This window comes from Tachyglossus aculeatus, chromosome 3, assembly GCF_015852505.1.
Source record: "Tachyglossus aculeatus isolate mTacAcu1 chromosome 3, mTacAcu1.pri, whole genome shotgun sequence".
Taxonomy (NCBI): Eukaryota; Metazoa; Chordata; class Mammalia; order Monotremata; family Tachyglossidae; genus Tachyglossus; species Tachyglossus aculeatus.
Genome location: NC_052068.1, coordinates 89,560,681 through 89,587,782, shown reverse-complemented (window position 1 = coordinate 89,587,782; position 27,102 = coordinate 89,560,681). Strand labels below are relative to the sequence as shown.

General features: G+C 44.6%; 1 protein-coding gene and 1 non-coding gene across 2 annotated transcripts in view; one reads left to right on the top strand and one right to left on the bottom strand.

The window, feature by feature from the left end:
* The window catches only part of LOXHD1 (lipoxygenase homology domains 1), a 260,830-nt gene that overhangs the window by 166,243 nt on the left and 67,485 nt on the right, over positions 1–27,102 (bottom strand). The window contains exons 5-7 of the mRNA XM_038744101.1: positions 11,524–11,622; positions 8,738–8,886; positions 1,259–1,382 (exon numbers count right to left, since the gene is read on the bottom strand). Coding sequence (XP_038600029.1) covers positions 1,259–1,382; positions 8,738–8,886; positions 11,524–11,622 — 372 coding nt within the window. The remainder of the gene's footprint in view (positions 1–1,258; positions 1,383–8,737; positions 8,887–11,523; positions 11,623–27,102) is intronic.
* LOC119926176 lies at positions 13,031–13,168 on the top strand. Its single transcript, XR_005450075.1, has one exon. It is a non-coding gene; the product is annotated as a small nucleolar RNA SNORA7 (small nucleolar RNA).

Genomic DNA, 27,102 nt, shown 5'->3' with positions numbered 1-27,102 from the left:
TTTACAGATGAGGTAACTGAGGCTCAGAGAAGTTAAGTGACTTGCCCAAGGTCACACAGCAGTCATGGCGGAGTCGGGATTCGAACCCATGACCTCTGACTCCAAAGCCCGTGCTCTTTCCCCTGAGCCACGCTGCTTGCTGTGTGACCTTGGGCAGGTCATTTCACTTCTCTATGCCTCAGTTTCCTCATCTGTAAAATGGGATTTCAATGCCTGCTCTCCCTCTTACTTCGATTGTGAGCCCAATGTGGGCCAGGGACTGTGTCCAACCTGATTATCTTGTACCTACCCCAGAGTTTAGAACAGTGTTTAGCACATAATAAGCACTCAGCAAATACCATAACTCTAATGAGGGAATAGTGGAGATGGGAAGAAAGCCCCCAAAAAGGAGTATTGCTCTCTGGCTGGAGATTATATTCTGGCATTTTTTTCTTACATCTTGGAGGTTGCTTTTATGTTTTACTGGTTTTTGCAGAAGTTTACTATTTTGTAGATGATATAAAATATTTGTGAAAGACTCAGTGAGCCAACACTAGCAGGTTGCTCTTTTAAACGCACTTGTTGTGATTGAAAGTGTATAAATTGTCATGTGTATATAATTTATTCAAGTCATGGCCCATTTCAAATGGCCATAATTCTTTAAGCCCTGACATTTCTTTCTTTTCAAATTAAGCACTGCAGATCAGATTGGTGAAAACTCGGTGAGGCTCTGGTTCATATTTTGAATGCATTTTCCACCACCATTTCTCTACTGACCAGATCTGTTCCAGGGAGGAAAATTGAACAACCTGGAATCAGACCCAAACTGGACCCTCTTCTGAAAATGGGGATTGGTAATAATAATAAGAATGATAGTGGTATTCATTAAGTGTTTACTGTGTGCCCCACACTGTACCAAGTGCTGGGGTGAATACAACTAAATCAGGTTGGACACAGTCCCTGTCCCACATGGGGCTCGCCGTCTCAATCCCCATTTTACAGATGAGGTAACTGAGACCCAGAGACGTGAAGTGAAGTGATTTGCCCAAGGTCACACAGTAGACAAGTGGTGGAGCCGGGATTAGAACCCATGACCTTATGAATCCCAGGCCCGTGCTCTATCTATATGCCACGCTGGTGCTAGATTAAGACTGCGAGTCCCATGTGGTATGGGGACTTATGTCCAAACTGATTAGCTTGCATCCACTCCAGCGTTTAGTACAGTGCCTGGCACATAGTAAGTGCTTAAAAAAATACCATTAAAAAGAAAAAAAATTACCAGTGGTCTCAGCACCTCCCACTAGAACGTCTCTTTGAATTTTGCCATCATCTTCATCCAGGGCCAGCCAGCGGTTCACAGGGAAGTCATAAATCTTTTTGTTCCCAATGTCTTCTATAGTGATCTGGGGGAAAGAAAGATTCTAGTGTGACTAACTGGAAAAATCTTCAATTCTGTGCAGATTGACCAATGTGACTCAATTCAGGGTGCAGGCAAGGGATTGTATGGGAATGTCCCAGATCCCAGAAATCCCACTAGCAGTCCTGAACTGCCTAGGAATGTCTCCATCTCTGAGACCAAGGACATGTTTCTGGCGTGGATAGCTTCAGAAAGGACACATACACAAGTTAGCGTTACTTGATTAAGGGTTGAGAAAACTTACCTAAGGAAAACTGAAAGGTATGGATTAAATTTATGCTAGAGAGGAGAAAACTGAAGTCTAAACAATTAGTCTTGAAGGGTAATAAGTTAGTTGTTGTAGTTATTATTTTTGCTATGGTTCTTCAACTTTGTTTTCTTATTTTATTCACACTTTTTCTGGGTATATTTATCATGAGGATGTTATTTCAACAACAAAAATGGGTAGAAACAAGAGGGTGAATTAAAAGTATAATTTTTCCAGGGGAAAACTGGACTTTTAGCCTGTCTGGAGTCATAGATGCTAGAAAATAAAGGAAGGTTCAAGTCCTGTTTCTCAATGAGAAAAGGAACCATGAGCCTTCTTTTTTTTACGGTATTTGTTAAGCACTTTCTATGTGTCAAGCACTGGTCTAAGGGCTGGGGTAGATACAAGTCAATTAGTCGGAACCCAGTCCCTGTCGCACACAGGACTCACAGTCCAAGTAGGAGAGAGTACAGGCATTCAATCCTCATTTTAGAAATGAGGCAAATGTCATACTGAGAAGTTAAGTAACTTGCCCAAAGTCACAGAGCAGGCAATCAGCAGAGCCAGGATTAGACGGGGTGAGAAGGTGGTAAAATTGAGGTAATAGTGAGTAGGCTGGCATTAGAGGAGTGAAGTGTGCAGCCTGCATTGTAGTAGTAGAGTAGCAAGGTGAAATAGGAGAGGGCAAATTGACTGGGAGCTTTAAAGCCAGTGGTAAGGATTTCTGTTTTGATATGGAGGTGGATAGGGAACCACTGGAGGTTCTTGAGGAGTGGGGAAACATGAACTGAGTGTTTTTGTAGAAAAATGATGCGGGTAGTAGAATGATGTATGGATTGCAATGAAGGCAGATATGGATTGGAATGGGGAGAAATAGGAAGCAGGGAGATCAGCAGAAGGGTAGTTTCTGTGGAGTTAAGGGGATTGAAGATGGAACATAGGAGATCAAGGAGAGAATTGGAGGAGAGGAACTTGAGACAGTGGGTGTAGACAACTAGCTGAAGGAATTTGGAGAGGAAACATAGGAAGGAGATGGGGCGATAATTGGATGGAGCTGTGGGGTCAAGAGAGGGTGTTTTTTAGGATAAGGGAGACAAGGGAAAAAGGGAGCAGGTGAGTGCTTTGATAAGGTGCGAAGGAATGGGGTCAGATGTGCAGGTTAAACTTAGCAGTCCTATGTTTAAGCAATACATTTTGTGTAAAATTCAGAACTTGTCATTTAAAGAAGAAAGAATGGATAGAAATTCCAGTGGTGTTTCCAAGTCATTTTATAATGGGCTAGATTCCTTTTGTGGGGTACAGTCTAGTCTTGTGAGACTGTGAGCCCCAGGTGGGACAGGGACAAGAAGCAGTGTGGTCTAGCACTGGCCTGAAAGTCAGAGGATCTAGGTTCTAAACCTGGCTCTGCCACTTGTTTGCTTCATATCCTTGGGCAAGTTACTTAACTTCTCTGTGCCTCAGTTACCTTATCTGTAAAATGGAAATTAGTACTGTAAGCCCCATGTGAGACATGAATTGTGCCTAACCTGATTAGGTTGTATTTACCCCAGTGCTTAGTACAGTACCTGGCACATAGTAAACACTTTAGAAATACCATAAAAAAAGGGACTATATCCAATCTGATTCTTCTTTACTTGTGCCAGTTTAGCACAGGTCTTAGTACCAAAGTGTTTGACAAATTCCACAATTATTAGTAGTAAGTAGTAGTATTATAGCACCCTCTAGGCCATTATCATTGCTGATGTTTTTTTCTTATGGCATTGGTTAAGCACTTACTGTGTCCAGGCTCTGTACTAAGTGCTGGGGTAGTTGCAAACTAATCAGATTGGACACAGACCATGTCCCACATAGGGCTCACAGTTTTACTCCCCATTTTACAGATGAGGTATCTGAGGGACAGAGAAGTTAAGTGACCTGCCCAAGGTCACACAGCAGATGAGTGACAAAGCTGGGATTAGAAACCAGGTTCTTCTAACTTCCAGGCCCACCACAGTGCTCCTCTAATACTGAATGATACCTATTTGGACTTTGAAAACTACAGTAGCTTTTTGGGGTTTTTTTAATGCTATTTCTTAAGCACTTAGTAGAGTCAAGCACGTCCAAGCGCTGGGATAGGTACAGGTCAATTAGGCCGGACACAGTCCCTGTCCCACATGGGGCTCACAGTCTTAGTAGGAGGGAGAACAGATAGTTAATCCCCATTATTCAGTTGAGGAAACTGAGGCACAGAGAAGTTAAGTCACTTGCCCAAGGTCACACAGAAAGCAACTGGCAGAGCTTGGATTAGAACCCAGTCCTCTGACTCCTGGGCCTGTGCTTTTTCCACTAGGTCACGCTACTTCTGATGTAACTATTTACAGTTGGAAATGGGGAATTAGCTGCTGAATGTTGAGTCGATCAGAAACAGTCTGAATAATAATAATAATAATAATAATGGTGTTTATTAAGGGCTTACTATGTGCAAAGCACTGTTCTAAGTGCTGGGGAGGTTACAGGGTGATCAGGTTGTCCCATGGGGGGCTCACAGTTTTAATCCCCATTTTACAGATGAGGTAACTGGGGCACAGAGAAGTTAAGTGACTTGCCCGAAGTCACATAGCTGACAGTTGGAGGACCCGGGATTTGAACCCATGACCTCTGGCTCCAAAGCCCATGCTCTTTCCACTGAGCCATGCTACTTCTGACTGGGTGCAGAGTACTGATCAAGGTATTTGGGAGACATGAAGAGGAAGTAAAAATCTTCATCCTTTGTTCTCAAGGAGCTTGCCGACTAATGGACATCTGTGGCGGATCACCTTCAGTCTGTGGGACGCTTTTCTTAGGGGACTTCCTCAGTGGAGATGGAAGAATTACCCTTTGGCAAGAGTTGGGAGGTACTGATTGTTGGAGGAACCATGAAGGGGCAGCAGAGGAGATGATCACCACAGGTTAGGTGTCCATAGAAGGGTGACATTTTAAAAATAAAGGCAATGGAGGAAGTGTGAAATGGAGGATGACAGGGTAGAGAATAGCTGAAACATAGCCCCACCTTAAGCCCAGAAATGTCAAAAGTTCAATTTGGTCAGCCCCGAAACCTGTTGAAGGAGAGGGACAGGCAGTTTTCAAAGCTTTCTCCACATGGAAAGAGTGAGGAGTCTTCTCTCCATGAATATAGAACTACCAACAAACTCCCTGATACCTAGGAAGTCAACGTACTTACACAAATGGGAGTCAGAGGAAGCATAAAGCAAACCATTATATTGGCTTACAGGTTTATCTCTATGGGCTTTCTGAAACCAGCGCAAAAGATTAATTTGGGCTAAAAGCCCCAGGGAACCAGAAAGGGAATGATAATGCTCAGTTAACTTGCTGAGGATGCGAACTCTTTACTCCAAAGACATCAGATAGGGGAATTTGGTCAATTTAACAACCTCTATTTACTGGTGCCGAGAGAGCAGAGACTCTTCCCATAAAACAAAGGCAGATGAGGAAAGGAGACTAGTGGGAAGCTATCAGCGATACAATTCAGTCCCTTTAGAATCCCCCTACTTTTCCACAGACAGGGGGTTAGCCTTCTTCTAAATTACTTTGAAACTCTCAGAAAGAACCAGAGACTGAGCCCCTGCCTGTCACATGTCTTTTCCTTCAGGCCAGGGGTCCGCTCCCTGAGGCCCAGGAACAGGGGTGAGGTGGGAGGGTGTGGCCATGAAGGATGGAGTTTGGGATCGTTTGGCCTGATTAGAATTGTTTCAGGGAGACGATTTGGGTTTTTTCATTCATTCAATCATATTTACTGAGCACTTACTGTGTGCAGAGCACTGTACCAAGTGCTTGGAAAGTATAGTACAACAATAGAGACAATCCCTGCCCGCAACAAGCTCACAGTCTAGAGCGTGGCTCCAAACACCTGGATTGGGGATTCCTCATAAGTGCAGAGGTTGGGCAGTTCGCCATGGCACGTGAGCCAAGGAGAGGACCTAACTCGTAGGGACTGTCTCTATATGTTGCCAACTTGTACTTCCCAAGTGCTTAGTACAGTGCTCTGCACACAGTAAGCGCTCAATAAATACGATTGATTGATTGGGCCAGCCTGGGTCGAAGGCTGTGGTGAGACTAGGGCTGCAGTGTGGACTGGGTGGCCAGTGACCACTAGTATTCCTTGAAACTGTAAGCTCATTGTGGGCATGGAATATATCTGTTATATTGTGCTCTCCCAGCGCTTAATACAGTGTTCAGCACACAGTAAGTGCTCAATAAATATGACTGACTGACTGATTGACTGACTGACTGCGGTGAACTGGTGTGGCTCCAGATGTGACATGGAGGGCCAGCTCTCCCAGACCTCACCCAGAGTAGCCCGCGCTCCCTCATCTCCAGCTCTTTTGGTCTGAGAGACCATGGCGTGTCCCTCCTTCAACCTGGGCTGCAGTGGGCACTCAGGTCTCACCACTGCCACACCTCTAGCCCCCTTCGCCCCTTGTCACCTTGGGCTGAAATGGCTTCCTTTGCACGACACCTGGTCTCATCCAGCAGTGTGGCTCAGTGGAAAGAGCACGGGCTTTGGAGCCAGAGGTCATGGGTTCAAATCCTGGCTCTGCCACATGTCTGCTGTGTGACCTTGGGTAAGCCACTTAACTTTTCTGTGCCTCTGTTACCTCATCTGTAAAATGGGGATTAAAACTGTGAGCTCCCCTGTGGGACAACCTGATCACCTTGTAACCTCCCCAGCACCTAGAATAGTGCTTTGCACATAGTAAGCGCTTAACAAATACCATTATTATTATTATTATGACCAACAGCCAGCACTTAAAGTAGCTCTGCCCTGCCCTCGTTTCATTCTGACTGTTCTCCAAACAAAGAATGGCTCTTGAGCTGGGGAGAGGGGGGCCAGGCATAAAGCCCCCTCAACCCCCAACCCAGGCCCTCTGACTGAGGGGGTGGGGGAGGTGTGCACTGAACATCTCACCACGTACAGAGAAGCAGCATGGTCTAGTGAAAAGAGCAGAGGCCTGGCAGTCAGACGACATGTGTTCTAATTCCAGCTCTGCCACATATCGGCTGTGTGACCTCGGACGAGTCACTTAACTTCTTTGGGCCTCAGTTACCTCATCTGTAAAATGTGGATTAAGACTGTGAGTCCCGTGTGAGACTGGGACTGTGTCTGACCTTTTTAGCTTGTATCTATCCCAGTGCTTAACAGTGCTTGGCACATAGTAAGTGCTTAACAAATACCACAATTATTATTACAGTACTCCTCTGGGGCTCAGCACTGATGGACCAACTGAAATAGGAGCCACAGTTCTATCTGACCCATCACTGCCACAGGCCACCCACCACCTTTTTCCAAGGGGACTAAGAACCTGGTCCCCCTAGACTTCCAACTCTGGGGGGGCCCTTGGATGACTCCAGGGCCAGATCCCTCCTGCTGCTATGATGGCCTGTCCTCCCTGTTTGGATTTGAAGATCCTCCTCCTGTCTTGCCTGAGGTGAGAGTCCTCACCCCTTCATGAAGGAGAATGTCCACCCACCCTGGAAGCTTTAGTAGGGTCAGCAGCGATTTGGAGCAAGAAGGGAAGGAAAGAGCCTGTTAATCAGCTTCACAGCTCAACGATGTCCTCACATTGCTCCATATGCAAGGGACATAAATATGTCATTGTACTTCCCAAGCGCTTAGTACAGTGCTCTGCTCACAGTAAGCACTCAATAAATACGATTGAATGAATGAATGAATGAATGTCATATGGGGGTCCCAGAAAACCAAGTAACCCTGAACCCCCCGGGGGTGTAAGGCTCAACTGGACTCATCCACTGCTGAACAGTCATTTCATGTGGGTGGGATGGGGATGAAGCATTTTAAATGATTAGATTCACAATAAAGTAACATTAATGTGTATTTAAATCATATAATTCACTCAGCACCGGTTGCTCAAAATTTTCATTTTGTTTAGCACCTGAAAAAAAAGGTTGCCAACCCATGCTTCAGCCCTTCAGCCTTTTCTTCTCCTCTCTCATTCATTCATTCAGTCATATTTATTGAGTGCTTACTGTGTGCAGAGCATTGTACTAAGAACTTGGGAAGTATAAGTCGGCAACATATAGAGACGGTCCCTACCCAACAGCGGGCTCACGGTCTAGAAGGGGGAGACAACTAAACATATTAACAAAATAAAATAAATAGAATAAATATGTACAAGTAAAATAGAGTATTAAATATGTACAAACATATATACATATATACAGGTGCTGTGGGGAGGGGAAGGAGGTAAGGCGGGGGGATGGGGAGGGGGAGGAGGGGTAGAGGAAGGAGGGGGTTGAGTCTGAGTCTCTCAAATGCTCTCCTTAATCCAATTCAGATAAAACACAACAATCAAACAAAGCTAGCAAACTTAGGTTCCCCCTGCCAACCCTCCTTGATTAATGTTGACTTCATCTGTACAATCTTTCATTTAGGCTGTAAATCCCCAAAAGGTTGAGACTGAGTCCTACTTAACTTTAACTTCTCTACCATAGTTACCGACCAAGACTTGATCAATAACACTCTGATTCCAAAATTGTCACACCATCTTGCTTTGCTGGCCTCACTACCAGCTCTTTCCCTCTATGGCTAATGCCAGACCACTCTTTAGGAGAATGAGTGGCCAGTGGTGATGTAATCTGGAGAAGTTTCTCGCTCTCGCTTCTTTCTTTTCCTGGTGAGCTGATGAATGAAAGAGGGGTGGGGGTGGGCAGGGGAGTCTGGGGGTGTGTGACTCTCGTGAATTACTCAGGAACTAGGGGCTCAGAGTTCTCCTCCAACACATTCCAGAAGGACACTAGGACAGGTGTAGGCTAAACTCTGTGGGAAGGGACCATGTTGAGGAATCTGCATTTATTCAGAGGATTGGTACCCAACTTTGGTTTATCAGTAAAACACCAAATTCACTCTGTATTTACCCTAGTGCAAAAAAATCTCCTACCTGCCCAATGAGGACTCCAGGTCTGAGCAGGTTCTGACCTAGTCTGCTCCATGAGTCTCTGAATTCCCCCAAAACTGGCTTATTCAACAGCCAGTAGATGATGGATACCAGAAACAAGGCCTGACTCTACACCAACCAAAAACTAGAACAATCACCAACCTTAACAAGATACCAGCCAGGAGAACCACCCTTGTTGTTGTGGCCGATGTTAATCTTCATTAACTGACCCAAATTTGGTGCATCAAGGGTGAATTTGTCTTCCGCCCCCTTTTCAAAGTTGTTTTTCTCATTTTCAAGGCGCCGCTCCCCTAAGCATACCCAAAGAAAACACAAGATAAAAGACTGAGAGGATTGACCTGTGATTTAGAGGTCTTCTTTAAGGTTCCTTCAGATTAAGGATTAAGAGTTCACAGAAGAGTGGTGGGGGTGTTCAGAGAAGACTAGAACTGGTGAATAAAGCAAGTTTAAATTGTTTTCCTGAGTCATGGTATATGGATTCTCTGCCCACAGTGATGGTCACTCTGTTGAATGTGTGAGGTCAGGCAACCTGGGAGATGTCAAGTGTCTCAACAATCAAGCTGGGCTAAATCAAGTGGGGTCAATTGGTAAAGACAACATATGGGTGAAATGGTGCCAGGTTTTCGGGGGGCTGGGACAGGGTCACCTGCTTCAAGCTGATCCTCTGCCTGAATATTGAACCCTGGTCCTACAGCAGGAAGAAGGCCTTGGTCTTATGTGCTACTTCCTTCAGTCCCGCTGATCACTGGTGATCAGGGGGAGGCAGCGATGGCTATCATGAATACATCAAATCCCATCAATTCTATCAATCCCAGATTTATTCCATGAGTATCCAAAATTGGCTGCAGATACATCACAGAACATTCAAACATAAGCAATACCACATTGGGCCAGAGCAATGAACCAGCAGACCTAGATTTCTAACTTGCTAAGGGCTTACTATGTAGCAAGCACTGTACTAAGTGTTGGGGCAGATACAGTACAGTCAGATTGGGCACAGTCCCTGTCCCACATGGGGTCACAGTCTAAGCAATCAATCAATCAATCAATCGTATTTATTGAGTGCTTACTATGTGCAGAGCACTGTACTAAGCGCTTGGGAAGTACAAATTGGCATCACATAGAGACAGTCCCTACCCAAGAGTGGGCTCACAGTCTAAAAGGGGGAGACAGAGAACAGAACCAAACATACCAACAAAATAAAGTAAGTAGGATAGAAGGAGGGAGGACAGGTAATTTACCCCTATTTTACAGATGAGGACATTGAGGCCCAGAGAAGTGAAGTGACTTAACCAAGGTCACATAGCAGGCAAGTGGTAGAGCTGGAATTAGAACACAGGTTTCCTGACTGCTCCTTACACTAGACTATGATGCTAGAAGTGCAACCAAAGGAGGGTGCCATTGCCATCCACCTTCATGGCTAAGGAAGCAGTGTGGCTCAGTGGAAAGAGTACGGGTTTGGGAGTCAGAGGTCATGAGCTCTAATCCCGGCTTTGCCTCTTGTCAACTGTGTGACTTGGGGCAAGTCACTTAACTTCTCTGTGCCTCAGTTACCACATCTGTAAAGTGGGGATTAAGACTATGAGCCCCAACGTGGGACAACCTGATTACCTTGAATCTACCCCAGCACTTAGAACAGTGGTTGGCACTTTTATAACAAATACTATCATTATTATTATTATTATTATGAAGGAGGCATAATCTTACAGCCTTACTTTTTCCTTTAACTATCCATAGACCTATTTAACTCCTTATCAGTATTCTAACATCTCTAACCCTCAATACTATATGCTTCATTAAGCCTACACACACACACACACACACACACACACACACACACAAACACACACACACACCCTACACAAAGAGAGACAGAGAGAAGGAAAGGGACAAAGACAGGAAGAGACAGAAAAAAAGACAGAGACAGAGAAAGAGATAGGAAGAGAGAAAGAGACAGGAGGAAGAGGCAGAAACGGAAGGAGAGAAAAGATAAAAACAGAGGAAAGTGAGAAATTAGATACTAGAAATTATTTACATTACTGTCTGTCTCCACTTCTAGATTGAAAAGTCATATGGGCAGGGAACATGTCTAACTCTTTATTGTACTTTCCCAAGTGCTTGGTACAGTGTTCTGCATATAGAAAATGCTCAATAAATACCATCGACTGATTGAAAGAGACAGAAGGAGAAAAACAGAGAGAAAAAGACGGAGAGAAAAAAAACACAAAGAAAGAGAACACAGAGACCTTTGATAATGAAAGATGGGGCTCCAATAGTCAACCTTGTCTATGGCTGTCGTGGCTGTAAAACCTGATTGCCCCATACACAGCTCCTTCCATATGTAGAGGTCACCTTTACTCAGTTTTTGCACTTTGCATTTGATTGCCTGAAGCTGTTTTCGATTTCCTCTCCTAGTCTCATGATCTCCCTGAAGCCTCTGCTTAAAAGGAATGCCTTTCTCGACAAAAATTAAAGTGGAGGAGGGCACAGTGTTCCTGAGATGCTGAAAGAAGCAAAGAGAGCTGCCACTCCACCCAGATAGTAGGTTAGCTGTGAGGACCAGCGCTACAATTTGTAGAGAGCATGGAATGGCTCCTAAGATTGGTTCTCTTTGGAATTTGGAGGCTTGGTAGAAGGATCTACTTAACATAAGAGATACGATCTGTGAGCTTCAGTTCTACAGTTCTGGTTCAGGCAAGAAGCTTAATTTTGACAGGATATTTACTTGATTGAAAATCCTTGAATTTGCCCTCGTGCTGATCTTTGTGTTCAGTTTTCTTTCCAATTTGACACTAGATCTTTTTCAAGCTGACAGGAGTCATATCAGCCCTGTCTTTACCTCATTGCTGGACTATGCCTCCAGTGAGGTCATGCAAGGCAGACATGGATGAGCAGAAGGGGAAGTAAAGCATTTTGCATTAAATCACCTGTATCTCCATGCTCTCCAAAGATATTAATGAAGACGTCCGCGTCTGTTCCACAGCTAGTGAGGTCTCCAGTGTAGACTTTGACCACGTATTTGTTAACTGAAAAAGAGGTAAAAAAAAGAAGGTGCAGGGAGATCATAAGGAAGAGATTTGTACAAAGAGGTAGAAGAGAGAGTCCATTAGTAGCATGAAGCCACATGAAGTTCAGACCACAACTGAGGATTCAGGTTCTCTGCAGTGGGTCAATATGTTCTAGACGGTGAACCCGTTGTGGGCAGGGATGGTCTCTGTTGCTGAATTGTACTTTCCACTCAGTACAGTGCTCTGCACACAGTAAGTGCTCAATGAATACATTTGAATGAATGAATGAATTTGTCAGAAGAGCACTCTGATGATCTCCTTCTAGAGGCCAAAACTCACTTCCAGGATCTTGTGATTACTTTTTCCTCAAACACAAAATGTTCTACATAGACGTGTCATGCATACCCACCTAAAAACTTCACTTTTAACCTAAACATCTTTTGGAAAAAATAAATCTGGAGAACCTGAGAAAAACCAAATCAGATGCTTTGGTTTTGTTTTTTGGTTCTCGCCTGTCCCGCCGTCAACCCCCGGCCCACGTCCTCCCCATGTTCTGGAATGCCCTCCCTCCCCACTTGTGCCAACCTAGCTCTCTTCCTCCCTTCAAGGCCCTACTGAGAGCTCACCTCCTCCAGGAGGCCTTCCCAGACTGAGCCCCCTCCTCCCCCTCTCCATCCCCCCCGCCTTACCTCCTTCCCTTCCCCACAGCACCTGTATATATGTATATATGTTTGTACGTATTTATTACTCTATTTATTTTACCTGTACATATCTATTCTACTTATTTTATTTTGTTAATATGTTTTGTTTTGTTCTCTGTCTCTCCCTTCTAGACTGTGAGCCCACTGTTGGGTAGGGACCGTCTCTATATGTTGCCAACTTGTACTTCCCAAGCGCTTAGTACAGTGCTCTGCACACAGTAAGCGCTCAATAAATACGATTGATGATGATGATGATTGATTGATTGGTTTGGGTTTTTTTTTCCAGAGCTTGGTCGGGGCCACTACTAAAATTCCTCTTTTCTGCTACTTCATTTTATCTGGAAATTTCCCCTTTCTCTGGTATTGCATTTGGGGTGAATTTGCTGTGTCTGTCTGAGAAGGAAAAGAAACAGGGGGAAGAAAAAAAGAGGAAGGGAGAAGAAGGATAATTTTTAAATACTTATATGCCAAGTACTGTACTAAGCACTGGGGTAGCTATAAGAGGTTAGGCACAATCCCAACATGGGGCTCACAGTCTAAGTAAAAATAAGTCAATGGGAAAAGGAAAAGATCTGGCGACCAAATGCTGGGATCTCCCATTTGACCTGAGGTGAAGTTCCTTCTTCTGGATTGGTTTTGAATTCAGACTTGTTCAAGCAGCTTAAACAGAATTATTCTCTCACTCTAAACAAGGTTCTATTTGACCACTTGTATCTATGCTTGCGGCCCTCTCAGGGTCACATCTGGAGAGTTCCCAGTACTATCCCAGTCTCGACTATGGGAGGGAGAGTCAAGCGGAGGCCTACCTATTCCATTCCGAGCTTGGACAGTGGCTAGTGAATGGAAGGCAATCTGCTACAAGTCAAAACTCACCTGTGCTGGACGGCAGCGGCACGGGAGAGAGCTGAGGTTGGAGACTCACGTTTACTGCACAGAAGGCAGCAGTGGTAAACCACTTCTGTATTTTTACCAAGAAAACTCTATGGATACACCACCAGAACAATTGCAGATGGAGAGAGGGGTGTTATAGGAGAGATGTGTCCTTGGTGTTGCTATGGGTCGGAAACCACTCAACGTCAAAGGACAAGACAAGATCTATGCTTTCCACTGGAAGCCATGGAATGCCTCTAACTTTTTTTATGCACCTCAGGGCATCCTTTCGATCAGAGAGTTGATTGATTGAGTTCATTTCCTGAATCTCTCACCTGTTAGATCTTCTGCATTTTATCTCATCTGATCCAGCTCTTAGTACAGTGCCTAATAACGTAAGAGAAGCAGCGTGGCTCAGTGGAAAGAGCCCGGGCTTTGGAGTCAGAGGTCATGGGTTCTAATCCCAGCTCCTTGTCAACCTCCCCTACTTCAAAGTTTTATAAAGGGGTCAAAGAGGTCTTCCTTGACTAAACCCTCATTTCCCGTACCCTCTCTCCCTTCTGTCACTGTTGTGTCACTGTTCTGTCACTTCTAGACTGTGAGCCTGTTGTTGGGTAGGGACCGTCTCTATATGTTGCTGACTTGTACTTCCCAAGCGCTTAGTACAGTGCTCTGCACACAGTAACTGCTTCAATAAATATGATTGAATTAATGTTGTCCTTGAATTTGTACCCTTTATTCACCCCAACCTCAGTCCCACAGCACTTATGTACAAATCCATAATTTATTTTAATGTCTGCCTCCCCATCTAGACTGTAAGGTTCATTCAGTCAGTCAGTCATACTTATTGAGCGATTACTGTGTGCAGTACAAGTTGGCAACATAGGTCCTTTTAGTTTGTTTCTGATATTCGTTAAGCACTTATTATATGCCAGGCACTGTACTAAGTGCTGGGGAAGATACAAGATAGTCAGGTTGGACACAGTTCCAATTTCACACAGGGTTCACAGTCTTAATCTCTGCTTTAAAGATGAGGTAACGGCAGCACAGAGAAGTTAAGTCACTTGCCCAAAGTCACAGAGCAGACAAGTGACAGAGTGGAATTAGAATCCAGGTCCTTAGATTCCGGGGTCCATGCTCTTTAATTAATTAATTAATGTTGGTATTCGTTAAGCGCTTGCTATGTGCCAAGCACTGATCTAAGCGCTAGGGTAGATAGAGAGTAATCAGGTTGTCCCACGTGGGGCTCACAGTTTTAATCCCCTTTTTACAGATGAGGTAACTGAGGCACAGAGAAGTTAAGTTGCTTGCCCAAGGTCACATAGCAGACTAGTGGTGAAGCCGGGATAAGAACCCACGTCCTCTGTCTCTCAAACCCATGCTCTTTCCACTAAGCCACGCTGCTTCTCTTTAGTGCTCTTTGCACTAAGCTGTGCTGCTTGAGGTCAGAAAACACGGCTACCACCTCTGTTGCATTGTACTCTCCCAAGGGTTTAGTACAGTGCTCTGCACACAGTAAGCACTTGATAAATATTATTGATTGATTGACTAATACTGATCCATTTGCTCAGCTTTGATTCAATCTGAAACTCCTGTCTCTATACTCCCTCCCTTCTCTCCTCAGCCTAGTGGAACTATGTCTGTGTGAAATTAGGATACAGTCCTAAGTTAGGTAGCAGGGAAATTTTCACCTAGACAGTGTCATCCTCATAATTCTCTAGACGATAAAAGCACTGTAACCAGGGAACTTGTCTACCAACTGTGTTCTATTGTACTATTCCAAGCACTTAGTACAGTGCTCTGCACACAGTAATTACTCAGTAACCACCATTGACTGACGGATCATCATTATCATCATCAGTGGTATTTATTGAGTGCTTACTATGTGCAGAGCACTGTACTAAGCAGCGTAGCAGAGAAGCAGCATGACTCAGTGGAAAAAGCACAGGCTGTGGAGTCAGAGGTCATGGGTTAAAATCCCCGCTCGGCCAACTGTCAGCTGTGTGACTTTGGGCAAGTCACTTAACTTCTCTGTGCCTCAGTTACCTCACCTGTAAAATGGGGATTAAGACTGTGAGCCCTCCGTGGGACAACCTGATAACCTTGTAACCTCCCCAGCACTTAGAACAGTGCTTTGCACATGGTAAGCGCTTAATAAATGCCATCATTATTATTATTATTATTATTACTAAGTGCTTGAGAGAGTACAATGCAGCAGAGTCAGCAGACACGTTCCCTGCCCACAATGAGCTTTCGGTCTACAGGGGTGTCTCCTACTAGTCTGAATAATCCTTCTCCTTTAATGTCTACACTGCCACCACCACCAGACCTCCCGACATCTCTTGGGCTCTGAGCAAATGAGCCCTCAAGAACAAAACATCCCCAGTCCAACAGGAATGTCTCCACATTAGAACGGGTGGCCAGGGGCCCAGGGTTGCCTAGGTATTAGTTTCGGGAACCAGTGTTCAGATTGATCCATTGGACAGGAAAACACAACAGAGGGAACCCACTCACAGCAACTTTCCCCACTAAAGCTCATTCCAGGAGCCCGCATACCCTAACCTGGTTAGACTCCAGCGCTTAGAACAGTGCTTTGTACATAGTAAGTGCTTAACAAATGCTATCATTATTATTATTAATAGCCACTCCCTACACTGGGTGTGTTGGCTGAGTAGGGTTTCATAAGGAAATCTTTTACAGTGGCCCCAGACAACCACAGACTACCAAATTCTTTACTCGTTCCACAAGATGCCGATTGCAGAGTCCCGATAGATTTACTATTCAAGGCAACCTCAACCCCTCCAACCTCACCTCTCACTACTCTCCTACTACAACCCAACCAATATACTTTGCCCCTCTAATGCTAACCTTCTCACTGTACCTCCATCTCGTCTCTCTCCCCGCCGACCTCTCGCCCACATCCTGCCTCTGGCCTGGAACGCCCTCCCTCTTCATATCCAACAGACAATGGCTTTCCCCCCTTCCAAGACTTATTGAAGAGACATCTCCTCCAAGAGGCCTTCCTCTTTTCTAAGACTAAGCCCTCTTTTCCTTTTCTTTAACTCCCTTCTGCTTCACCTTGGCTTGCTCCCTTTATTCATCCTCTCCTTCCAGCCCCACAGCACTTACTTACATATCTGTAACTTATTTACTTTTGTTAATGTCTGTCTCCCCCTCTGGACTTTAAGCTGGTTGTGGGCAGGGAATGTGTCTGTTATACTGTACTCTCCCAAGAGCTTAGTACAATGCTCTGCACACAGTAAGTGCTCAATAAACACGATTGACTGACTGACTGAACGTAGTCAGTGCTAGGGTAGAAATTATTCAGTGTCTAGTACAGTGCTCAGTGGTGTACCATTAATACTGGAAGATGCCGATGTGACATGTTCTGGGATTGGAGATCCAATGCTATACTACATATGCTGTATATGATACTTCCTTACCTTCCCCCTTTCTGTCCCAGTGATCTCTGGATAGGCAAATTAACAGAACCTAATAAAAATGAAAAAACAGGATCTTCCCACCAACCTGAAACCGACTGATGCTGTCAGTGAGAGTTTCTATGCCCACAGCACTGAATGCTGAATGAAATGAAGCTGTGATATCACACATGTGGCACTAAAGGACAAGAAAAGGCACTTGAAGCTCTGACAAACTGAATCATTCAAACTGCCAGAAACCAGACGCTTCATCTTCATTTTGCTAGAGTTCTTCCCTTTTCAATGCCAGCTGGCATGGGTTCTTGAATTTCATTCATTTTTCCCAACTTACTTTTCCAAACTAGGCCTCTCCTAGCAAGGACAATGAAGAGGAATTGGGCAGTTCAATAGCCATGTGACGGGTTAGAAAACTGGGAGTTTTGAGCTGCTTTGTTGTTTTTTAATCCTGGATAACTCATTCAAATTCCGTAGCTTTAGCCTCAAAACCTTTTAAGTGCCTGTCCTACTCTAGCCTTTGTTCTACCAGTCACTTGGATTAATTGAATGTTTATTGAGTTTTAATCAATCAATCAATCAATCGTATTTATTGAGTGCTTACTGTGTGCAGAGCACTGTACTAAGTGCTTGGGAAGTACAAGTTGGCAACATATAGAGACGGTCCCTACCCAACAGTGGGCTTACAGTCTAGAAGGGGGAGACAGAGAACAAAACAAAACATATTAACAAAATAAAATAAATAGAATATATATGTACAAGTAAAATAAATAGAGTAATAAATACGTACAAACATATATACATATATACAGGTGCTGTGGGGAAGGGAAGGAGGTAAGGCGGGGAGGATGGAGAGGGGGAGGAGAAGGAGAGGAAGGAGGGGGCTCAGTCTGGGAAGGCCTCCTGGAGGCGGTGAGCTCTCAGTAGGGCCTTGAAGGGAGGAAGAGAGCTAGTTTGGCGGATGTGGGGAGGGACTTAACACTGAACTAAGTGGTTGGGAGTGTACGGCAGAAGCAAGACATGTTTCCTGTACTCAAAGAGCTTACAGTCTAATGTGGAAGACCAGCAGATGAGAGTTATTTATAATGAGTGGAAGGAGGTAGAGTATGTGCCAGGAAAAAGGATAGTTGAATAAAACACTGAAAGGACTCTACTTCTAGTCTTTGCCCTTTACACATTCATTCTTAACACTGCTGCCCAGATCATTTGTTTAAAACGGGATTCTGCACACATCTCTCCACTCCTCAAAATCCTTCAATGGTTCCCTGCCCCTTTCTGCCTCAAGCAGAAACTCTTGGGGAATGGTTTTGAGGCACTCAATCAGCTCTCTCCCCATGACTTTTGAAACTCTTCATTTTTTCTCATAACCCACTCCTCTCCGGAGCTTTCTTACCTCAGTCGGCAATGTCGTCCTTCCCATTCCAGAAATACACAGCTTCGACGTCATCCTTGACTCTTCGCTATCGTTCGACTCCCACACTCAGCCTACTGCTAAATGCTGCTGGTTTTTCCTGCCTGTCTCCCAGATCCTCCCCTTCCTCTCCACCCAAACCGCTAACATCCTGGCCACCAGCTGTGACTTTGCTACTGCTGGACTATTGCATTAGCTTGGTCACTGGTTTTCCAGCATCCAGGCTGTTCATTCTCTGTTTCTCATTGCTCCTCTCATCCCTTTCTATGGCTTTCACGAGCAAACCCATGTGATGTGCCTCTTCCTCCTCCTACCCATCATGCCACTTTACCCTCCAAGGAAACACTTTAAAATCCACCTCTTTCGGGATTCTCCAAAGCTGGATCACACAATGGAAACAAGCTCCCCTGAAGCACCACCTTAATCCTTCCCTACCTGCCCTAGTGGGCTTCTACTTAACATATCTCAGATGGAAACTTTGGGTGCCACTTTGGGGGGCAGTATTGGAAGGCCTCTGCAGGCAGCTTAACTAGGTTTCCCATGCTCTGGGAACACTGTCTGTTGTGTTAACTTGGGCAAGTTCTTTGCCTCATTTCCCTCATCGGTAAAATGGGGAATAAAATTTTGAGCCCCGTGTGGGACAGGGACAAGGTCCAACCTGATTGTTTTTAACTATCCCAGTGCTTAGAGTAATGATAATAATTATGGTATTTGTTAAGTGCTTACTATATAGGTACAAGGTGATTAGGTTGGACAGAGACCCTGTCCCATATAGGGCTCCCAGTCTCAATCTCCATTTTACAGATAAGGGAACTGAGGTCTTGAGAAGTGAAGTGATTTGCCCAAGGTCACACGGCAGACAGCGTGGCTCAGTGGAAAGAGCACGGGCTCTGGGGTCAGAGGTCATGGGTTCAAATCCCGGCTCTTCCAATTGCCAGCTGTGTGACTTTGGGCAAGTCACTTAACTTCTCTGTGTCTCAGTTACCTCATCTGTAAAATGGGGATTAAGACTGTGAGCCCCCCATGGGACAACCTGATCACCTTGTAACCTCCCCAGTGCTTAGAACAGTGCTTTGTATATAGTAAGCGCTTAACAAATACCACAATTATTAGTACTATTATTGTGTCAATTCATTGGCCAGGCAAGGGTCAGAAGATTTGAGTTCAAGTACTGGCTTTGCATGACATATATTGAACAAATCACTTGATTTTTCTGGGCCTCATTACTCTCCCAAGTGCTAGTATAATACCCTACACATAGTAAGCACTCAATAAATACAACTGATGTTGATGACGATGATCTGTAAACTGGGATTCATGAGATTTAGCCCTCTTTACTTCCCAGAGTTGTGTAAGGAAAACTGGACTATAAGAACCTTAAGAGCCAAGAATGTGTATATTTTTTAATGGTATTAGTTAAGTGCTTACTATGTGCCAACCACTTAGCACTGGGGTAGATACGACTAATCTGGTTGGACACAGTCCACATCCCACATGGGGCTCACAGTAATAATGCCCATTTTATGCATGAGGTAATAATAATAATAATAATAATAATAATAATAATAAAACGGTATTTGTTAAGCGCTTACTATGTGCAAAGTACTGTTCTAAGTGCTGGGGGGTATACAAGGTGATCAGGTTGTCCCACATGGGGCTCACAGTCTTAATCCCCATTTTACAGATGAGGTAACTGAGGCACTGAGAAGTTAAGTGCCTTGGCCAAGGTCACACAGCTGACAAGTGGAGGAGTAGGGATTCGAACCCATGGCCTCTGACTCCCAAGCCTTTTCTCTTTCCACTGAGCCACGCTACTTCTCAGGTAACTAACTGAAGCTCAGAAAAGTGAAGTGACTTGCCCAAGGTCACACAGCAGATGCCTGGCAGAGCCAGGATTGGAACCCAGGTCTTTCTGACTCCCAGGCTTGTGCTCTATCCACTAGGCTATGCTACTCCTCCATTTACTCTATTTTTTACTCCATTTTAAAAAATGTATTCTATTATAGTCACCCAAGAATTACTACAGTGCTCAATAAATACCACTGATTGATCAATTGATTGATAAATTGATCAATCATTCATCCTATCCTGACTGGATTGCTGCATCAGCATCCTTTCTGACCTCCCAACCTCCTGTCTCTCCTCACTTCAGTCTATACTTCACTCTGCTGCCCGGATTATCTTTCTATAGAAACGTTCTGGACATGTCACCCCCACTCCTCAGAAATCTCCATTGGTTGCCTTTCAACCTCTGTACCAAGCAAAAATCCTCCCTATTGGCTTCAAAGTTCTCCATCCCGTCACCTGCTCCTACTTCACCTCCCTTCTCTCCTTCTACAGCCCAGTCCACACACTCTGCTCCTCTGATGCAAACCTTCTCACTGTGCCCTGTTCTCATCTGTCCCATCGTCGACCTCTGGCCCACATCCTACCTCTGGCCTGGAATGCCCTCCTTCCTCAACTCTGCCAAACAATCACACTTCCCCCCTTCTAAGCCCTAATGAAGGCTCACCTCCTCCAAGAGGCCTTCCCAGACTAAGCCCCCTTTTTCCTCAGCCCCACCCCCCATCGCCCTTTGTTCCTCTCTCCTCACCCCACAGCACTTGTGTATATGTGTACAAATCTACAATTCTATTTATAGTAATGCCTGTTTACTTGTTTTGATGAGTATACATCTATAATACTATTTTTTTATATTGATGCTATTGATGTCTGTTTACTTGTTTTGATATCCATCTCCCCCCTTCTAAACTATAAGCCCATTGTGGGCAGAGAGTGTCTCTATTGCTGAATTCTACTTTCCAAGCACTTAGTACAGTGCTCTGAACACAGTAAGCACTCAATAAATATGATTGAATGAAATGAAAAAGAGGTAGAGTTGGGATTAGGATTGGGGTTTCCTATATCTCAGTCCCATGCTGTTTCTAGTCTTTTGGGGAGTGGGACCTGATGATTTTATATCTATACCAGCACTTAGTCGAGTGCTTGGCCCTTAGTAATCACTTAACAAATACTATTGTTGCTGTTATTATTATATTATTATTATTATTATTATTATTATTCTCTAATAGGGTTTCGATTAATACTCTATACAGAATAACTTCCAGTTTTACCTTACCAGTTCTGACCACTCGATGATGATGAAGATATTTGTTAAGTGCCTTACTGACAGGCACTGATTTAATCACTGGGGTAGATGCAAGATAATCAGGTTGAACACATTCCCTGTTCCACACAGGGCTCACAGTCTTAATTCCCATTTTGCAGATGAGAGAACTGAGGCACAGGGAAGTTAAGTGACTTTGCCCAAGGTAACACAGCAGATAAGTGACAGTGTTAGGGTTAGAACCCAGGGCCTTCTTACACTCAGGTCCATGCTCTATCCACTAGGCCTCACTTGTCTTATGCTGTCGAGTTGTTCCCAACCCATAGCAAAACCATGGAAACATCCCTCCCAGAATAATAATGATGGTATTTGTTAAGTGCTTACTATGTGCAAAGCACTGTTCTAAGCACTGGGGATGTTACAAGGTGCTCAAGTTGCCCCAAGGGTGGCTCACACTTTTAATCCCCATTTTACAGATGAGGTAACTGAGCCACAGAGAAGTTAAGTGACTTGCCCAAAGTCACACAGCTGACAGTTGGCAGAGTTGGGATTTGAACCCATGACTTCTGACTCCAAAGCCCGTGCTCTTTCCACTGAGCCACCTGCTCTCCATCTAAATCATTCTGGTAGTATATCCATAGAGTTTTCTGTCAAACAACAGAAGTGGTTTACCATTGCCTCTTTCCACACAGTCAACTTTAGTCTCTGCCCTCGACTCCCACGCCGCTGCTACCCAGCACGGGTAAGTTTTGACTTGTATTAGATTGCCTTCCACTCGCTAGCCACTGGCCAAGCTAGGAATGAAATGGTTAGGCCTCTGCTTGACTCTCCCTCCCGTTGCCGAGACTGGTAGAGTACTGGAAACCGAGAGGGGCACATGTCTTCTCACCTGCTTTATAATCTCATTTCTCCTCCTATCAACAGGACAGTGATGAAGCCCTGGGACCGTGAACATAATAGAGTATGTCCAAAACTGAATTCCTCATTTAAACCTTCTTCTCCTCCTAATTTTCTCATTATGGCCAGCAATATTACCATCTTCCCTCTCTCAGAAGTTTTTATCCTTACTTTCATCTTTGACTGCTCTCTGTCTCTTACCTCCCACATCCAGATTGTTTCTAAATCTTGCCGGTCCTTCCTCTGAAATGCTCTCCCCCAGCCTTTCTACATTTACAGCTTCCACTCAGTTTCAAGTTCTCATCATTTCCCATCTGGATCCGTAACACACTCCTTACTTATCACCCCACTTCAAGCTTTATCCTCTACACAGCTGCTCAGATCACTTTCTTAAAACACTGCTCAGAGCTCATCATTGTCTTTCTCAAAAATTTCTAAAGACTTTCCATTGATAACCTTGTTATCTCTTCCCAAGCTCTCCCTCTGACTTCTCTAATAATAACTGCGGTATTCGTTTGGTGCTTACTATGTGCCAAGCACTGTACTAACAGCAGGGGTAAATACTAGATATTCAGGTACACAAGGGGCTCAAGTTCTAAATTGAATGGTACATAGCTATTGAATCCTCAGTTTATAGATAAGGAATCTGAGACATAGAGAATATAGTAACTAGCCCAAGGTCATACAGCAGACAAGTAGTGGAGCAGGATTAGAACCCAAGTCCTCTGACTTCAAGACCTGTGCTCTTTAAACTGGGCTCACTGTGGACAAGAAACAGCTCTACCAAAGGGCTTAGTACAGTGTTCAAGTGCTTAATAGAGTGCTCTGCACACAGTAAACACTCAATAAATACGATTTAATGAACTCTGTTTTACAACGTACTCTCCCAAACGCTTGGTATGGTATTCTGCACACAGTAAGTGTTCAATAAATATGATTGATTGATATTACTTTTCTATTGTCTTCTCCCAGTGCTCTCCAAGCCCATTGCTTATAACTTTCCCTAAATATGGAACTTCCCCATGTCCCCAAACCACATCCTTCTGGCAATAGTCAGCTGTGTGACTTTGGACAAGTCACTTAACTTCTTCATGCCTCAGTTGCCTCATCTGTAAATTGGGAATTAAGACTGTGAGCCCCCCGTGGGACAACCTTATCACCTTGCAACCTCCCCAGTGCTTAGAACAGTGCTTTGCACATAGTAAGCGCTTAATAAATGCCATCATTATTATTATTATCCTTCACTTCCAATGAAAACAGCCACTTCCTCCAAGAGGTATTCCCAAAGGAATTCCCATCTTCCTGGTCATATTGTTCCATCAGCCACTGCAGTGCTGTTGATGTATTCTTTAAATGGTATTTGTTAAGTGCTCACTCTATGCCAGGCACAATACTAAGCCCTGAGTTAGATACAAGCTGATCAGGTTAGACACAGCCCCACTGGGGCTCACAGCCTAAATCTCCATTTTACAGATGAGGCACAGAGAAATTATGCAACTTGCCCAAGGTCACACAGCAGACAAGTGGCAGATCCAGGATGAGAACTCAGGTCCTTCTGCCTCCCAGACAAGTGGTCTATCCAATAAACCATGCTGCATTTCTGCATTTAATTGCCTACTCTTCTTTTACCAACTATACTCATTGCTCTTACTCTTTTACCTATTACATACTTGTAATCTAATAATAATAATTATAGTATTTGTGAAGCTCTTACTATGTGTCAAGCACTGTTCGAAGCACTGGGTGGACACAAGCAGATCAGGGTAGACACAGTCCCTGTCCCACACTGGGCTCACAGTCACATTTTACAGATGAGGTTACTGAGGTACAGAGAAGTGAAGTGACTTGTCCAAGGTCACACAGCAGACAAGTGGCAAAGGTGGAATTAGAACCCATGACCTCCGCACTCCCAGGCCAGTGCTCTATGCACTACACCATGCTGTTTTTACGCCACGCTAATCTGTGTCCTTTTGTCTCTCCCCTTTAGATTGTAAACTCCCTGGAGACCAAGGACTCTTTCTTTTTCTTCTCTTGAATGTTCTCCAAGCACTTAGTAAAGTGCTCTGCACCTACCATGGCTCAGTAGGAAAGAGCCCGGGCTTTGGAGTCAGAGGTCATGGGTTCAAATCCCAGCTCTGCCAATTGTCAGTTGTGTGACTTTGGGTAAGTCACTTAACTTCTCTGGGCCTCAGTTACCTCATCTGTGAAATGGGGCGAAGACTGTGAGCCCCCCGTGGGGCAACCTGATCGCCTTGTAACCTCCCCAGTGATTAGAACAGTGCTTTGCACATAGTAAATGATTAATAAATGCCATAAAAAAATAAATACCACTGATGGATTGATTGATGTGGAAAGGAGAAGGTGATGGCCAAAGGACTGAGACTGAGGTTAGGCTGAGTTTCTTCCGAAGTGTTGGCTCTTTCAGCTCCCTGTGAGGAAAAGAACTAGTCAACCCCTCTCTAAAGAAGAAGAAACTAAAGCCAGAAGCTAGGAAGCAGCAGGCTGCTTGTCACAGAGTCAGACAGCAACAGATCCAGAACCCTAACTCCCTCATCGCCTACCGGCGTACTATTCTCACAGTCTCCCACAACCGCCTCCTCAAATTGTTCTGTACACAAACACATGCCTGACCGCAAGCCTCTTAAAAGCCATCTCTGGTGAAGTTAGCAAAGCTGCGTGGGGAGTGAAGCCCCAGTGCCTCCAGCAAACCGAACAGCTGAAACGGATGAACCGCTCACTGTGTTCCTGATGACTTCAGCCAAACATATGCCCCTTGAATTAAGCCATGTTTCACTGCAGAGTGAATAGGAAAATCTGTCCCCAGACAGTCCTTATTATTTGTATTTTGGGCTTTCGAGGGGCTCATGAGTTTTCCTTCCTTTTTGGGAAGCCAAAGGAACCATGAATGAAATTGCCAGAATTGTTTTTGTCAGTCTCGTCAGCTGTTCCCTCGCCCTAATGTTAACTGTAATTAAACCGGCACCACGCCATTTGAATTTTATAATAATAATGATAATAATAATGATAGCATTTATTCATTCAATCGTACTTATTGAGCGCTTACTGTGTGCAGAGCACTGTATTAAGCACTTAATTTATTAATTTATTAAGTGCTTACTATGTGCAAAGCACTGTTCTAAGCTCTAGGGAGGTTACAAAGTGATCAGGTTGTCCCACGGGGGGGGCTCACAGTCTTAATTCCCATTTTGCAGATGAGGGAACTGAGGCCCAGAGAAGTTAAGTGACTTGCCCAAAGTCACACAGCAGACAATTGGCGGAGACGGAATTTGAACCCATGACCTCTGACTCCAAAACCCGTGCTCTTTCCACTGCGCCACGCTACTTCTCAATTTTATAGGTTGGTGTTGGGTTTTCACTATTTGCCACCTCACCTCACCACCATTCTGGGACTCAGTAAGAAGGCAGTGGGTGAGATCAATTGAGAGAGAGGGGCAGTAGAAAGATACCCATGGCCACAGTTGAGGCAAAGGGAAGAGGATGAGGCAGAAAAATCTAGGAAAGTTGCCCTGACTGACAGGAGAGGTTGGAGAGGAGATGGGCACATGCACAGAAAGGAGGCTGTGAGGTGAAACAGCAAGGAAGTGGGAGGAAAAGAGAGATGGGCGGTGATGAGGCTGCAGAGTTCTTTGACAGGATGCCTGCCCGGAATTCCAGCATGCTACATAGCACTTTCCTTTTGAGGGATGATTTTTGCTTGCCTTGATTTTCTATCTCACTGGTTCTTGCAAAAAATAGAAAGACCTTCAAACAACAGTGATACAACAAGCCCCCGATGGTCACGGTCTACAATGACTCAGCCATTGGAAGGGGACATTCAGGGCTTTTGCAGAATCTAGACTGCTTGTCTCTAGACTGCAAGATCGTTATGGGCAGTCAGTAAGTCAATTGTATTTATTGAACCTTAACTGGATCCGCCCTTTCCTCTCCATCCAAACTGCTACCTTGCTGGTTCAGTCTCTTATCCTATCCCGACTGGATTACTGCATCAGCCTCCTCTCTGATCTCCCATCCTCCTGTCTCTCCCCACTTCAATCTATACTTCACCCTTCTGCCCGGATCATCTTTGTGCAGAAACGCTCTGGGCATGTTACTCCCCTCCTCAAAAATCTCCAGTGGCTACCGATCAACCTATGCATCAGGCAAAATCTCCTCACTCTCAGCTTCAAGGCTGTCCATCACCTCACCTCCTCCTATCTCACCTCCCTTCTTTCCTTCTACAGCCCAGCCTGCACCCTCTGCCCCTCTGCCGCTAACCTCCTCACTGTGCCTCATTCTCACCTGTCCAGCTGTCGACCGCCGGCCCACATCCTCCCCCTGGCTTGGAATGCCCTCCCTCTGCCCATCCGCCAAGCTAGCTCTCTTCCTCCTTTCAAAGCCCTACTGAGAGCTCACCTCCTCCAGGAGGCCTTCCCAGACTGAGCCCCCTCCTTCCTCTCCCCCTCCCCATCCCCCCCACCCTACCTCCTTCCCCTCCCCACAGCACCTGTATATGTTTGTACAGATGTATTACTCTATTTTACTTGTACATATTTACTATTCTATTTATTTTATTAATATGTTTTGCTTTGTTCTCTGTCTCCCCCTTCTAGACTGTGAGCCCGTTGTTGGGCAGGGACCCTCTCTATATGTTGCCAACTTGTACTTCCCAAGTGCTCAGTACAATGATCTGCACACAGTAAGTGCTCAATAAATACGATTGAATGAATAAATACGATTGAATGAATGAATGAAGTACAGTGCTTGGCACAAAGTGCTTAATAAATGCCATTAATTGACTGATAATAATAATAATAATAATGATGGTATTTGTTAAGTGCTTACTATGTGCCAAGCACTATTCTAAGCATTGGGATAGAAACAAGGTAATCATGTTCTCCCATGAGGTGCTCACAGTCTTAATCCCCATTTTATGGATGAGGTAACTGAGGCACAGAGAACTTAAGTGAGTTACCCAAAGTGACACAGCTGACAAGTAGTAGAGCCAGGATTAGAAACTATGACCTCTGACTTCTAAGCCTGTTCTCTTTCCATTAAGCCATGCTGCTTCTCTGATTGATT